At 39.5% G+C, this 16,847-nt stretch overlaps 1 protein-coding gene and 1 long non-coding RNA gene across 2 annotated transcripts in view; one reads left to right on the top strand and one right to left on the bottom strand.

Annotated features, from left to right (window-relative positions):
- Window positions 1–16,847, top strand: part of PLD5 (phospholipase D family member 5) — a 57,629-nt gene that overhangs the window by 16,505 nt on the left and 24,277 nt on the right. The window contains exon 3 of the mRNA XM_071739093.1: window positions 8,272–8,399. Coding sequence (XP_071595194.1) covers window positions 8,272–8,399 — 128 coding nt within the window. The remainder of the gene's footprint in view (window positions 1–8,271; window positions 8,400–16,847) is intronic.
- Window positions 10,401–12,709, bottom strand: LOC139794036 (uncharacterized). Its single transcript, XR_011724924.1, has 2 exons — window positions 12,458–12,709; window positions 10,401–10,754 (listed from the first exon to the last, which is right to left on the bottom strand). It is a non-coding gene; the product is annotated as an uncharacterized lncRNA (long non-coding RNA).

The raw sequence follows: 16,847 nt of genomic DNA, 5'->3' as shown, positions 1-16,847 counted from the left end.
TAACGAAATATCATGTGTTAACAAGGTTAATTTAGTTTTACATTTTATGTATTCTTTCTTAGAAAAAGGGGTATCAGGCTTCAAATCCTGTTTCTAAATACTGGGTGGTTTTGACATGGACTGCTCTGCATTTTGTTTTGTTTTTCTTGTACAATCTCAGTGCTATATGGCTTTCTGGAAGTACTCTGTCTCGTATGTGAAAATGAGAAAGCCACAAGTTTGCTCTGGAAACCACATTTTTATCTTTGAAAGGACCTGAAATCTGTACCCATTTGAGTTGCTTCCTTTTTTGCAGTCTAATATTCTGTGCCCAGATTAAACACACATGTGTGATCTCCCTGCTCCAGGGAAGCTCAAGTAGATCTTGCCTGTGCTGTATCCATTCTGAGGGTAAAGAAGAGAATCATAGAATCATAGAATTGGCTGGGTTGGAAGGGACCTCAGAGATCATCAAGTCCAACCCTTGATCCACTCCCACTGCAGTTCCCAGCCCATGGCACTGAGTGCCACATCCAGGCTCTTTTGAAATATCTCCAGGGATGGAGAATCCACCACTTCCCTGGGCAGCCCATTCCAATGTCTGATCACCCTCTCAGTAAAGAAATTCTTTCTAATGTCCAACCTAAACCTCCCCTGGCAAAACTTGAGACCTCTTGTGCCCTCTTGTCTTGCTGAGAGTTGCCTGGGAAAAGAGCCCAACCCCCCCTGGCTCCAACCTCCTTTCAGGGAGTTGGAGAGAGTGATGAGGTCTCCTCTGAGCCTCCTCTTCTCCAGGCTGACCACCCCCAGCTCCCTCAGCCTCTCCTCAGCTCCCTCTCTCTCCTCAAGAGCCCTCTTACCTCTTAAACCACAATTTTTGTCATGGTTTACCCACTCTACATTAAAATGGACCTTTTGGCTTCTTGTCAGTAAATCAGAAATTATTTTTGTCTGGGTTATTAAGTGTTCCAAAGAACTGTTGTCAGCCTCTCTTTTCTGTGAAATAGGCTGGGAAGTGTTTTGGTTATGTGTCCATTTTTTTCTGCTGAACAAATCAACAGGCCCTGCAGGCAGCACGAAATGAATTCATGTGGGTGAGAGTCATGAAGCTCTTATGCTGAACTCTGTGTGCAGCAGGTATTTACCTGAGAAATTGGAATTTTGATTACTTGGACAAGCAACAAAGGCCTAGAGCTGACATCTTCAATGCCCTGCATCTTCTGTAAGGCCATACGTAGGTAAATGTTACCTTGGGAACTAACTAGCTCCCAGGATGTCACTGAAGTTAAACAAGCAATTGAAAGAAATTAATTCTGACCTTTCCTTTGTTCTCAAGACTCTTCTATCCTGCATTCACTGAGCAAACTCTGCCCAGAGGAGGAGGCTCTGATGAGTCTTCTGTGGCACTGCAGACCCCCATGTGAGCATGTGGGAAATGTCATCCCAAGCAAACACCAGCATTGCCCTCCTGTCTGCTTTGTTTGCACACAGCAAATGGTTCTGTAAGATAAAAGGCAAACAAAGAATTTCTGAGAGACCTGATTCTGAGAGGAGCAGAGGCTGTGATTACGTGGCTGTTCCTTTACATGGCAGCATTGGCGTGAGCAGATCTGAGTCTCATTGATCCCAGACACAAGCCACTCATTCCCACACTGGCCCAGTTGTGCCAGAAAAGTTGTTTGTAGCCACACGGTGAGCTGGACTTGTGACTTGTTCTTTGCTTAAAATATGTGGCATTTTTTTTAATAAGGTGGGGTTACTTTAAATTTATTTTTGATCTGGAAAAGCTCCTTGGGCATAGTTGAGAACATGTTGGAGGAAAGAGGAGTTGCTGGAAATAAGATCTATTCATGCCAGTATTACTGGATTGTTTTTTTTTTATTATTACTATTGTTTTGGGGGTGTATTTGGTGTTTTGACCATGCCAGTTGTAATTCTGTAATACTTTGTTTTCAGGATAGCTCTCAATAATTATTTTCCTTCCTGCTCTCTCCTATCATCTCACTCAGCTCTTGGCTTCTTCCCCTGTGTAGACAGAGCAGTTTCTGAGGATGTTCTGGCTCACAAAAAGTATTTTAATCCACTGAATGAGTGAGAAACAAAGCAAAAACCCCACTGTTTAGCACAGAGGATATTTTTTTCTCCCTTACAATGCAGGACAGAGCCTGACAGCCTGTTCCAGTCTGCTGGGGAAGGGAGGGAAGGGAACAAGGTGAGAAGCTGGCTGGGTGCCTGGAGAGGGGGCTGGGAATTCAGCTGGCAGTGACAGAGACCTCTCCTCAGAATCCCAGCTCCACAGGGAGATCTTTGACTGCTCAGGCCATGGCAGCCTTTCCTCCAAGCTCCAGCCAGGCAGGGACATGTGAGCCAGCTGGGAAGTGTGCCAATGGAGATGAGCAATGTATATGGAGCTGCTAAAGAAAAGGGAGAAAGGTTTTTATTATACACTTTTTTTTTTTTTTTTTTTTTTTTTCCCCAATTACTACATGCTTGGACTAATGTGTAAGGTTGTAACCCTGGAATGGCAGGGGTCAGCCCTTGTAATTCTTAAAGAGGAGGGGAGCAGGGGGGTGAGGAGTAGAGGGCAAAGCAGACAAAACAGCTGATTCCAAGTTATGGTAGAGATTTCCCTAATACTCCTTGAGTGTTCTCTCTTTAAAACAAGTCTCAATCATTAATCCTTCTGGTAGACTTTTAAATTGCATTTCAAATTCAATATTCCATAAAGAGCACAGAAAATAGTAAATGGTCTAGTTGGTCTATTAATCATTCAGAGACATAGTAAAAATAACTTTGTTGTCAAGTTGTACATTCCTCTGCTTTTGTACTTGTTCTCCTCTGAGTGCTGGCAGGTCACGCTAATGGGGCTTCTGGAACAACTCCAGACTTTTTGCAATTAGTTGAGAAAAAAGCATGAAAATTCCTAGGGAACTGATCCTCCACCTGGTCCTCTTGTGTCTGCCCAGTATGAGACAGCTACTCTGCCACTGATGAAGAGAGTGTGGTTATTTGTCTCAATAGAAAAAAAATATTTTTATTTATGGGTGTACTTTAGCTAAGACTTGTTAGTGAAAGCATATATAAAATAAAAGTGTCTGTCACAAAACTGTGGGGAAGGAGACATTCCCTTTTTGTATCTATCTGTGTGTGCATCCATATCCTAGTGAGCAATTCGGATGTATAAAAACAAGCTTTAGGCTTTGGGGTAATAAAAGCTCTTTTGTCATTCTTTGTGAGTTAGCACCTGATGATTAACTGCATCTCTATGGAACTGAAAACTCATTTTACCTGAAATACAGGAGGTCTGTGACACAATGGCAAGTGCCACAAGGGGTAGCCCCCCAAGGGGCTGTGCTCAAGTGTGCAGATGTGCTGGTGAGCTCCAGGGCTCATGGTATGGACAGGTGAAGTCTGCTCTTGGCTCTGGCTTGAGGCCACCTTCCAAAAGCTATAGATCAAAAGGTGAATCTGTGTGTGCCAAGTGACTGTCAGCAGCAGGGTGAAGCAGAGGCCATGGCTCACATTTTTAAAGGTGTCATTACTTGGAGTGTTTGGTTGGGAATCTAGAGAATCGGGAGAAGGGAACAAAACAGTACTGTAAGCAAAGGGTACAGATGTGATGATAAGGAGAGTGAAGGGACAGCAAGAATGGAATAAGCAGAGGAGGGCAGCTGTACTTACTGTGGCCAGCTTCGTGGTGACATTGGGGAATGGTGGCTGGAAGATGTGAAGTGGATTGGATGTCATGCAGGAGCATTTGTCAGGTTTGAACTGCCAATATACACCATCCAAACTTGCTTATGATACAAATACTTCCTGACGTCCCTTCTCCTTCACAATCCCTCTACAACTTCCCCACTCCCCCATTCTACCAACACCTCTGTGTTGCTCCCCTCACCCCAATGTCCTCCACGTTTCCCCCCACCTGCTGTGCCTCTGTATTTTGTACCTTGACAAACTCTGTTTGCCCCAAAAGGGGAAGGATTCAGAACCTCCTTATTATCTCCCCCATTTCTGCAACTCTCCCATTCCTAGCAGGCAGTAGCAGAGCCCACCCTGGCCTCATGACCCTCTCTGCCAGGGCTCTGTACAATGCACAGTCCCAACACATCCCATCAGATTGTGTATCTTCATTTCTCCCCAGCCTCTTTTCTGCTGCAGCACTGTTTCCCACTGCCAGGGCCAATGAGGGCAGGGTTCTTGGTGTTTCTATCATTCTTGCTTTGTCTGTTGTGAATTATCCATCACTGTTGCTGCAACTTCCTATGTACCTCTGTCTGGCTTTCCTCTCAAACCTTATGTCCTTTCCCATTTTCCTTTCTCTGTGGTTTTGGAAACACTACAGTGAAAGTAAGAAAGCTGTGAAGACAGAAGGCCAATTTTAGCCGTGGTACAAGCAAATGCAGCTTCTGTTTCTTGGGCGTTATGTTTGCTAACTTCAGAGGGAGTTTAGCCTGTAACTGGTGCTTTTGAAAACTGTTGCAGAATTTGCACGTTTGCTTTCAAGGCAGCTGTGATGATCGCAGCCTAAACAGTTGCTCTTTCTGAGTCTTCTTTAGAAAAAAGCTTTCTCTTATCTATCAGACCTGTGACCGGACTCAGTGGTGTTGCCTCTGTACCAGGGCAACCTGGTGATATCCTAGACTGCTTGCAGACTTTGGATCCAAAGCCTCCTGGTGCACCTTCTGCAGACAGGAGATGTGTTTATGTGACATAAACCTGGATCTGGAGACCGAGTAGTGACCCCAAGAGCCCCAGCCTCCTGCAGTCTCCCATGAAGGAGTCTTCCAGTTTGTGTAGCTGTCTGGTGACCTTTTTTGAGCAGTCATGAATTCACAGCTTGCATACGCTGCACACAGCTGCACTGAGATGCACTTCTCCATGCCAGCTTTTGGTATTAGTGCATGTGTAAAGTCCTCTGCTAACTGCTTAGAGTGTTTTGACTCAACTATATTGTAAAGGTCTGAGCCTTAAGCTCCCATTCTTGAAGTTAAGCCTGCCCTGTGGCCTTCTTGAGGTCATTAGTGGAGTGCCTGAGGGAAGGCAGCTGAACCAGACATGAGGTTGCAAGGCTAGAAATGGTCAATGCCACTTGCTTGTGCCATTCTTCTGCATAGAATAGCTTTGAAGAGATGGATTTCTTTGGGAAATGGATGAAAAACAGTCTTTTTTGCAATACTTCTATTGTTTTCTGTTTTCTTCCTCCATTATGAGACAAAATAGCAGCCTGGTATCACTCAAGAGCTGTGTTCCCAAAACATGGGAAAAATTTGGGGTCTTAATGGCAAAGTTCTCTCTGCATCCCGGACCACATCAGTCATCTCTCTTTTACAGTGTACAAAACATGCCCACCTAGAAGAAGAAGTACTTAGAGAAATGTCTGTTACCTAAACCATGCAGTGGTCTTTTTTGATGCAGAAAGAGAGTAATCTTGCTCAACTTTTAGAAGGCACAATTTTATGGGACAGGGAAATCCATTTGAGTTTTAAGCAACAGGACTATTTTACAAGATCTCACCCCGCAGTTTAATCTTCAGTGAAACAAAATTGTCAGATTTATTTTCTGAGAGCCTGGCATCTGTATTGGCAATCAAGACTACAAATTGTGCTTTCTGGTTGAACTCAGTAGACCAAGAGCTTTGTGTAATTGAGCCTGCAGCACGATAAAGAGTTCTGTTAGGACTTCACATATTGATCAGTCCAATTTAACTTTCACATGGGACCTGGACCATGCTAGGGATGATGGATTGTGTTGAAGGCCTGATAAACCTTTTTTAGCAAAACATCTCTAGGGCATCTAGAACAGAGGCAATTATCAGTACTGTAGCATGCTTCCTTTTATCAACAGTTATGGGCTCATTAATAGGCTGCACAGCAGCTGCTGCTTGCAACACATGATTTTCTTTTAATTAACTTGGAATACTGTTTCCTCAGCCTTATGAGTTGGCTTTTTCTATAAGGAAAAGAAATTGGGTTCCAAGTTTTAATTTTAATAGTATGTCTGATAGCAGTATCTCCTGCACTGCTAGATTCACTATTTTGGTATTTGAAGCCTGGGTTATATTTTAGAGTGATACTCTCACCCCACTGCTTATGCCCATGTCCAAACTGCCTACAAATCCTGACGTATTTTTATTTTTTTTTTGGTCAGGTTACTGACAATGTCTGCTATTTCTAACATCAGTATTATTGTTAAATAGTCTCCTGTTGTAAGTTCAGCAGTTAGCATTTTGTTCAGCATTGGATATTTAAAATATTATTTTAAACTCAATTTATTTTAGGTTCTCCATTATGAGAAGGAAGCTTATTGTTGCCTCTGACTTTTTTTTACCTTTTCTGTACAAAAGCATTAATGTTTCATTTATAAACTATTTTATGTAGGTGTGCTTAAATTCAGACTTTATTTAATGTTGCAAACTGCATGTATGGAAAGAAAATATGATCAAAGCAAACTGCTATGTTAAACTTGTTTTAACCACAGATTTTTTATCAGGAGCTAGAGGTACCATACAGAATTGTTTTCCTTGGCTATTAGGAGAAGTTGCTTTTATTTTGCTTGTTCATCAGAAAACATTTAGAACTATTTAACACCTGCTATAACCTTTTCTGATTTGTTTTGCACTTCACACACATGATCTCATTAATTAGCACAGTCAGCAACAACATGTTCCAAGAAATACTGGAAAATACCTTTGTTTCTAAGCATAGATGAATATGGATGGGTACCTGGAAAAACTTGGTAACTGGTAACTGGGCTGCAGCAAATTTTACAGTGAAGTAAATTCTGTCACTTGCTCAAAATCCTGTGTTTTATGTCTGGTGCTTCATGAAGAGTGTCAGCTTACCTGATTTTTATTTTTCTTCTTTTCTTGATGTCATTCATTCAAATGAGATTACAGTTTTCAAAAGCAGAAAAAGAAATCTTAGCACTGGTAGCTGTTGCTTAAAATTGTAAGTCAGATGTTTATTAGAAGATCAGAAATAGGAAGTTAGATGAAAAGAAATGTATTTTAGTTCTCTGGGTATCCTGGATTTCTTTTGAAGTTGTGAATCATATCCAACTATTACTGGAATTCCTGGTACTGAAGATCCCATGAATGTTTAAAGGGAGACAGCTGGTACCATTCCTGCCCTCCAAGCTGCTGTTCACTTCTCTTCCCCAGTTACTGTCATGACTAAAATGTGAGGATGAGTGGGTTTCTTTAACTTCAGCAATGATTAACTCAGATTAATCACTTAATCTGACACACACTGGAGCACTAAAATAATGACGTGAGAAATCTCCTAAAATCACCTAATATAAGTATACTCTGGATGTAGTCCTGCATATATATCGAGGGGTCCAGTTCAGACATTCCTGTTGGTGTGATGAGGACAATGTGTCTTTACTCACTTAGTAGCTCCTCTGACTTCAGTGGTCTATAATCCTTATTAAAGCCATGTAGTTCAAAGTGGGAGGTTGAATGCCACAGATTAGCAGGTTTAAGGGCAGTTTCAGCATACCTCAGGCCTTAGCTTACTTCTTCTCCCAAGTAACTAGTGATAGGATGAGGGGAAATGGGTTTAAATTGTGCCAGGGAGGTTTAGGTTAGAAATTAGGAAAAATTTCTTTACTGAGTGGTGAGGCATTGGAATGGGCTGTCCAGGGAGGTGGTAGAGTCATCATCCCTAGAGGTGTTCAAGAAGCATTTAGATGTGGCACTTCAGGACATGGTTTAGTTGCTGTGGTAGTTGGCTTATGGTTGGACTGAGGATCTTGGAGGTCTCTCCCAACCTTTACGATTCTGTGATTCACTTCTTAACTCTCTGACTGTGTTCCTCTTGTTTGGGGTCCCATTCATGCAACAGCACCCCATAGGCTACCTGCCAAATCATTGCACACAGAGTCTGCTTTTCTGGGTGGAGCTGTAGTTGGGTTCCTAATTTAAAGGCCATTATTATAAAGATTTGATTTACAGAATGGACTTGAAAAAATTAACTGGGTTTAATGTGCAGTGCTGGGAAAAATATAGTAATTACTTGGTTCTAAAATGGAAGATAATTAAGTAAACAGTATAATAGATGGGAATGTTCCCAATATCTGCTTTCCTGAAATGCATGTTAATTGAAGTCTTAAACAGTAGGACAATAACAGTGTTTAATACTGGTTGTAATGATGTGTTTAATTTCATCTGTCACTAATTTTGGAAGCTGAACTCCTGAAGTGTGAAGTTGTTTCTTTTTTATTTTTTTAATAAGGAAAATTATGTTAATTGGAACAATGCTATTTATTATATTTTTGTTAAATCTCCAGGTGCTGAAGTGTTGTATATGAACATGTCAGCATATAATGAAGGTCGCCTGCAGTCATCTTTCTGGATTGTTGATAAACAGCACGTGTACATCGGAAGTGCCAGCCTAGACTGGAGGTCATTAGGACAGGTAATTTCACTGAAAAAGTAATCCTACATCCTTTGAGAGTCTAATGAGAAGAAAAAAATGTAATGTTTTGAGGTCAGCAAGTGAAGATGGAAAGCTTTCTTTTTATGATAGTTTGCTGTCAGGAGTGTCAGCAGTAAAAACTGTTGCCACAGTTTTGATGGCCCTTCTGTGTTAGCAAAAACATATTGCTATAAATTTTACTTCTTGTTATTGGAATAGCTATCCTCAGCAGTTATGCTTTGGGTTACTTTTTTTTTTTTAAATATATTATTTGCTTTACTGATTTCTGTGATGATTTTGTTGTTTGAAGATTGTAAGTTCTGGTTTACTTATTTAAAAAAATAGAAGTGAGTGAGCCTGTCAGAAAGCAAACCCCAATGGAAGCTTCCTGGTAATGCTGTGTGCATGACATAGTCCTTCTCATCTGCCATTTCAATGAGGAAAAGCAAAATACAGAAATACCTCCAAATGGATGAATGAGGATTATCCTGAAATATCCACCACCTCTGGGGAGGGAGAGATTTACAGGTGCAGGAAGCCAAATAGCATAAGGTTGTACATAGTAGAGAGAATTACCTATTTTCATAGAATCATGTGGTCATGATTCCTCCTAAACAAGAGTTGAAGAATGAATATTAAGGACTCTTAATACAAATATTAATTAAGAATTAATATTAAGGACTCAGCAACCAGTGCTGAACACTCTACAATGTCTGACCATTTTGAAGAAGGTATTTATCTGTAATGCAGCTTCTTTGTCTTCTTGTAGTTATCTGTAGCACCTTTCTCAAGAAGTTTCAGGGCTATTGAAGGCTGTAATGTTTGTTTTAGCTCCATACCACTGAGTGCTGTTTGTCATACTCTAGGGAGTGGGGTCATATTTAGGGAGTGTAACCTGTGATTTTAGATCTCAGCAATTGAATTGCAGACCAGAGGGTGAAAAAGAAGGAATCCTTGGTAGTTATTACTCTAAATACAGCAGAATCTCAGAGGCAGATGAATTATTTTGAACACGGGTTCTTAAGATTTTGTAAAGAAGAAGGGCAGTGTTGGCTGTGTTGAAACTTTTAAGGTTGTTTTTGAGAGAAGAGGCTGAAGGTTCACATAAAAACAACTCAACCATTTTAGTAAAGAAAGAGTGAAGTAAATGCAGTTTTGCTGTTCCTGTGCATATTTATTTAACTGGAAAAATTTTGAATGTTTACAAAGGAATCTGGAAAATGGAGAAAGGAGGATGTTGTTGGCAAACCAGAGAAAGTCTTGGCTAAAAGGCTGTTGCATTTTCAGTCTATAAGAATGTGCAGTTGGGGCTTTTGAACATTTTGGAAATGTAAAATATATACATTGTCTGTGCCTCACAAACTAAATCGTTCACATGCCATAAACAAAATAGCTCCTGACAGAACTATTTAGTTTATAAATGGCTTATGCTATATTTTAGCTTTGAAGACTCTTCTCATTGGAGTTTTGAGTACCAGTGGAAATAAATGTAAAGAAAAGAAGTATATTTTAATGACTGTGTTTATGGCCTTCATCAGGAATGCTGAATTCCTGACAGGTTTGTTCTTCTCATACTGAAGCAAATCTTAACTCTTGTACCATACCTATGTTAAGCTCCAACTTCTTTGTGTGCCACTGTTTCAAATGTGATCCCTCACTGTTAATTTTATCACTTTCTTTTCTGCGTGCCTTTGGGAACTTACGTATGTACAAAACAGTATTATTTTTATATGTAATGACAAGAGGAATCTCTGAAGAACAGTTGTACAGAGCAGTTAAAGCAAATCTGCTTTCAGTTAGCTGGGAAATGTAGGCTGCTGTTCCAGAGGAGCTGAAGGCAGTTCGATGCTTGGCTCCTGTTGACATCAGAGAGGAGTATCCAGTTCCCTCACCCCAGGGTAACAGGTTAATAAATAAGAGCAACTGTCAAAGAGACCTGAGATGCAGTCCTAAAATAATTATCTGGCTTGAAGGTTTCACAGAAGAGGCAAAGCAAGCACAGAACTTTGTCATTTTAGTCTGAGTTCTTTCCTTGAGGAAAATGCTTTGCATAAGTATAGGACATAATCTTAAACCCCATGCTGAGCCATGCTCTGACTGAGGACACACATCTCCCACATATTCCCATTATCATTGTCCCAGCTGCAAATGAAGAATCAGTTTCCTCTTCTATCAGAACAGCCTAAATGAGTAAGGACTGAGACTGAGTGGGAAACAGTGGGGAAGATAGTGCCAGGCATGGCCAGACCTGTGCCCCTGCACTCAGGTAGCCAGGGAGGGATTCTGCAGTTCTGCTGAGAGGCAGGGAAGTTGCTGCAGATGCCACTGCACATTTCCTCTTCAGTCCTGTTTCACCTGCAGTGAAAGGCCCATGAGAAGGCTGGTTGCTGACCTGCTGGTTGCTGACCTGCTGGTTGCTGACCTGCTGGTTGCTGACCTGCTGGTTACTCACATGCAGTCTCTTCAAAGCTCATCTGACTTTCAGGGTAACAGAACCATGGTTACTGAACCAGCAAACTCTTTTGGCTGGTATTACTAACCTTGACAATAAAGCACAGGATAAAGTAGGTTTTTGCTATTAAAAGAACATATGGTACCTTGGCCTATCAAGCACAGCAGTTGTCTTCTCACTCAAAACAAAACATCCAGCATGAGTCAGTCACCTTGTAGCTAACAGTGTCTCATTATTCAGCAGCACAGTTCCAGTGTGAATTATGTGAGCAGATCCAGTTTCATGTCTAATTATTTCTAGAATGCAATGAAAAGCTCAAGACTTTAACTGTGTGTTGTATTCATCTTTTCATGTGCCTTCCCCTGTATTTTCTATGTACATGTTTATTGCTTCCTTTGCACTGAACCTTTACATAAACTTCACCTGCTCTGGTGGAGTGGCAGTGGCACTAGAGTTGCTTCAGGGCTCTACCATGTTTCATTCTGAGCCATAGTCCCAGAGCCTTCCTGCTTCTTGCTTGCTGGGGGCCTAAAGATGTTTTAATGCTTCAGTAACACCTCAGTACAGAGCATTTAATAAACAGTCACTGAGGATCCTGGAGAAGATAGATGCAAGGTTACTGTGATAGACAGAACTGGATTTCTATGCTGGTTTTGTCCCTTTGCAGGGGACAGTATCATTCTGCACTTGGGACCCTGGCTCTAAAGCTGAAATTGTAATTCAACTTTTAGCAGTTCTTAGAAAACACCACCAGAACTTACATGTTCAAAGGTGTCAGCTTTGTTTTTACAATCTCAGTGGGGAATTTATTTATAAGCCGAACAGCTGTACTTATACACTGGGCAGCTGTATTTATAAGCTGGACACTAGAAATCAGTCTCCTCTGAGGCTTATTGAGTTTCATTGCCAATTTATTGATTTGCCAGTACTGACAAGAAGCAATACTAATATTTGCTTTAAATTTTCTACATCAGAGAGACATTTTTGTATGTTGCACAGATTACTCTGGAACTAATCTTTAAAGTCACATATATCTCCATGCCTTCATTGTCAAAGTTTTCATACTTGCCAGAGTCTGATTGGAAATTATGGGTGAGGCTGACAGAACAGTCTATGACTAAGTCTGATCATTACTTTTCAAGTAAAACTGTGTTTCAGGTAGATTTAAAGTTTTACAAAGCTCTAATAATTTTGGCTGAAGTCATCTCTGCTTGCTATTTGCTACAATCTGAAACCAAACCTCACAGGCAAATGAAAACTACTTGAATTACCTGAAAAAAAAGGATTTTACAAAAAAAATTTTTTTTTTTTTTCATAATGAGTTATTTAGCTTTTTTCTTTGAACAGGTCTATATTTTGTGTCACATGGCTCTTCCATTGTTAGCAATATATGACACATATTGCCCAATACATAGCCTATTGAAAATGCCAGGTGATGAACAGTCAGGAGTTTTACCAGTTAGACAAATACCATTGTCTTAAATATCTCAAGCTCTCTGAAATTTTATCAGTGAAACAATCTTTCCACCAATCTAGTTTCATTCTTGTACATTTCTGTAAACTGATAAAGTAGTGCATAAATTATAAATAAGTCTCTTAGGTTTACCAGGTTAATGAAAGACTTCTGGAGAGAAGGTCTCTTGTTCTTTCTGGTGCCACTCTGCCTTCAAAAGTATGATTTTGAGGAGGGAGAAGAGGATTATGAAGATAGAATTCTAAATCATGTTTATAACTTTTTATTTCATGTAGGGGATCTATGTGATCAGCTCCACAACTTAAGCTTTCTATTTCCTGGGCATGCCTTTGGTAATGGATGCAACTGATAAAACACTTTCCCACAGTTCCCAGGCTCTGACTACCAAGTCATTATCCTTGTAATTAATGAACAAGCCAAGCAATACCTTTGGGCCATAGCTCTGCAACCTACTTAAGTATTTATTTATGATAATGACATCTTTTTTTCAGCAAAACATGTGCATCTGTGTTAACATGTTTGGTTGAAAAAGGGTTCACTCAAACATTCCTAAAATTAGCTATAAGTACAGATTAATTTTTGGCTGTGGTTTGAATAACAGCTGAGGTGGCCATGCTGCTGTATTCTGTTCTCCAGTTCCTTGGCCAGGTAGCTTATTAATGTACTTAAATAAAAGAAATTTCTTATATAAAAATTGGTATAATCCATAACGTTAAAGCAGAGCAAAAGGAAACCAAAGATGTCATATATTTCTTTTGTTCCATTACTCCCTCTACCATTTACAGCAAAGCTTGAAAATACATTTAGCTCCCTAATACTGTTAAGGACAGTGAGGTTTGTAGTCCAGACAGAACCTTTAATCAGGACAAGAAACACTTCTGGAGCTTGTCATGGAATCACCATTTTTGGAAAAGTTTTCTTCATGCATCAATAATTGAATCCACTGGGCAAACAACTGTAATGGATTAGTTGAACCACTTGAAAAATACATTTCTGTGCAACAAATAACCAGCCCTTTATTCTAGTACTGAAAATTCATGAAGCATGTAAAGTTAATTCGATTGTCTTCACTGGGAGTGGGATCAGGCTAATATTAGATACTCTTTTTAGCAGAAAAGTAGCTTCAATTGTGAATTCTATAAAGCAGCAGGTAACTAAGTGTATGTGGTGGGTTTAGCTTCCAAATTTGAATGTTCAAGGTCTCAAGAAGTCTGCTGGTAAGCAGAGGGACTAAATGAAAGGGGAATGGTCCAGACTTTCCCTATTTATGAAGAAACGTGAGACAGAACAAGTTAGGAGGCTGCTCACACCTTGTGCTTGTGCATGGAAACTGTTCAGATTGGAGAAAAAGTGAGTCCTGGCACACAAAAAAGTAAGGGATGCCTGAAAGAAGCAGTCTAGGAAAAAAGAAGGGGACCTGAATAGAAGATGAAGTTCCTGGCAGGAGGAAAGATCCTAGAGGTGGGGAAGATCCTGGAGACAGGGAGCAGAAAGGAAGCCAGGGATGCACAAGGGACACAGGCTGGTGATGCCTGAGACAGATAACCGAGCAGCCATGCAGCAGGGAGGGACCCCACTTTCTGCCCAGCATCCTAGCCCAGCAGCCCCCTTCCTGCAGGGATGGAATTTATGGATGGGAGGTGTAAAAGGTGATCAATTAGTTGCAAAAGTTCTCATCTTGTTGGTTCTTAAGTTCCAATTATCCAGATCCACTGCAAATACTCATTGAGCCAGTCTTGCCTGTGGTATCTTAAAAGCATTCTCTAAAAAAGTCATACTTAAATTTTGGCTCAGATGATGTTGAGAAAAAGGTCCCAAGCAGACTCATGATTTTCTCTCCTAGTTAGCTGTGTGAAAACTGATTGCAGAGGGTTTTTCTTTTCAAGATACCTCTTAAGTCTATATATCTTCTGGCTTGTTCATTCTTCTGCTTGTTTTAAATTCAGACCATTTACGATGAATGGCTGCACAAAATAATTTCACAGAGAAAACAAACAAAAAACAAAAACCAACCATGTGAACTTGTTCTTTTTTTCCCACTTATTTTATTTTTCTGTTGGATCTTTGTATGATTTGTTTCACTAATACAAAGGAAGGTTTCAAAAAGGCATTTGATTTCTCTTAATTTTAAAATTCCCTAAGGAGAAGGACTTGAAAAATAATACCTGATATCTTCACCTATGTATTTGTTTATGAAGACTTAGTAGTTCTTGATAAATTAGGCTTGGTCTTAGAAGCAGAATTTTTTGACCTTGCTTCTTTAATAAAATGAGTTTTGCAGTGTTTTGAATAGCAGAAGTTTATCTAATCATTGAGTTGCAATGAGTCAATGAATTGTTCTTGCTGACTCTGAGCAGTGCCTTGGAGCACTGCTGAGGGGTCTTCTGACAGGACTACTAAATATTTCCTTGTCTGGCAGTTTCCTCTCCACCCTCTTCTTACTCTCTTGTTAGAAGTTAGAAAATGCTGATTGCATCTACATAATTTAAGGTAATTAGCAAATTAGATAAGCTATCTCAACACTGTTTATCAGGATGGAAATGGTGAACAGATTTATCTGAGGAGTTGGATTTTTACTTGATGCACCTAAGATGTTGAATAAATATCCAGGAGGGCTGAACTACTTTGGAAGGTGAGACATAGCAGTGTGTGAATGAGAAACTCTCTGTAGACTTCTTTCTCATTATGATGATTATTATGTAAAATGTATTTGCCTCTTTAGAATTGACTTCTACAGTACATTAAAGTTATAGCAATTATGAGTTATCAATTACACTTGAAGTATAAAAAATAAGTTGCTCAATTCATTTATTCTGCCAGTAATTCAGTTGAAACAACAAATTAGCTATGTGAGATATTGAGAGCTATGAGTATTAATTATTACATTAGGTTACAATAGATAAGGTTATTCTTTTTATAATAAATATGAATAATCTAGTGAAAGTATATGGAATTCTGAATTTTCTGTAATTAAGAACCTTATAGTTATTTGGGGGGAAAGGGAAAAGGGGGGACCTCAACCCAAAAACCCAATCAGTCAAAAGATAGACTTTTTGTGTGTGACAATTTTAAGTAAAAACTGATGAGTCAATATTTTATTTGTTTTGGTATAAATTAGATTTTTGGGCTTAGCTGTAGGAAGGCTTGCAGCAGGATGGCTCCAGGGGCACTGGGAATGTGACTTCATGTCTTACCTGTTATCACCAGACAGGACAGAACTGGATAGAGAGATACTGGGGGTTTCAGTTTAGCTGTTTAGGTTTTCATCCTTGTAAAATGGAAAAAAGACAAAGGCAGAAAGTAGAATTCTTCCCTACCACCTTCTTCTCTTGTCTTCTGTGACTAAAAGACTGATAAAATCTAACCTCTTTTTCTTCCTATTCTGAGATGACAAAGATTTGGAGGTGAATATAGTATCTCAGGCATTGAGAACTACACCTAAAATGGAAGTTTTGTGTAATTTAAGATTGTGGAAAAAAATGGAGGAACAACCTTTTGGGGTGTAAAGTCTATTGGAAAGAGTCCATGTGGTACTTTACTCAAAAAACTCATCCCAATTATATTGAAGAGTCTCATGTGGAGGAGTCATCCACTCAAAGGCTTCACTGAGAAAGGGACAAAACTCATTCTGGGATTATTCCTTCTTCTCTTTGTCTCCATTTCTGTGTATATAGATCCCGATGAAAGTTTTCCCAAAATTCAGGAAGCTCTGGAATGCTGCTAGGAGGAAATGTGACCCATGGTTTATTTATTTATCTCAAGAAAAGGGGAATGATTATTTTCTCCAAATACATCCCTGAACACTGTAGTTTGTATTTTTTTATGTAATCAAAAGATTTTCCTCCCATAAAAACAATATGCAATTAATATTGGACTTCTGTATTCTTCAGACTGCATCATAATGATCTCATTTTTTTCCAGTTTCCACAAATATTTATGATAGTGGAGGCAAGTCTCCAAACTGATCACTGATACAGGATCTTCACGTTTGGAATTGCTGTTAAGGAGAGTTGCATCCTATCTCTGAAGAACTGCAGAGAGCAAAAAGCACACTATAATTAGTCAGTCTTTTTTTTTTTTAATGACTTTTATCTAAATGAGTCTCTTGAAGTTATGTAATGCATCTGGTCCTTTGGAGATAAGACACTTTTTCTGACAGTGGAATTACATCTTTTCATTTAAGCCAAAGTTATATGGAGTTTCCATTTGATGTAATGTTGTTCTAACATGAACTGCAGTTATGTCGCTAATGTGCACTTTAGACCATTGCCAATCCTTGCCATGCTCTTCTAATAATTCCCTTAATTTTCTTACTGTCCCAGCAGTGTTCAGTATTATATCATTATTAGTAAATTGAGCACCATCTCAAGTGTCCTATAATTGGAAATGAGGCTTGTTCAACTTCACCATCCAGCAAGACTCAATCAAACTCAGATGAATAAATGTTAGACTGAAAGCACACAGAGCGTATCAGTATATTCTATCTGAATTCATCTGAGTTAAATAACATTTCTTTATGACA

This window comes from Heliangelus exortis, chromosome 3 (assembly GCF_036169615.1).
Source record: "Heliangelus exortis chromosome 3, bHelExo1.hap1, whole genome shotgun sequence".
NCBI classification, from domain to species: Eukaryota; Metazoa; Chordata; class Aves; order Apodiformes; family Trochilidae; genus Heliangelus; species Heliangelus exortis.
Note: the sequence above shows the minus strand (reverse complement) of the source record. Positions and strands in the feature narration are given on the sequence as shown.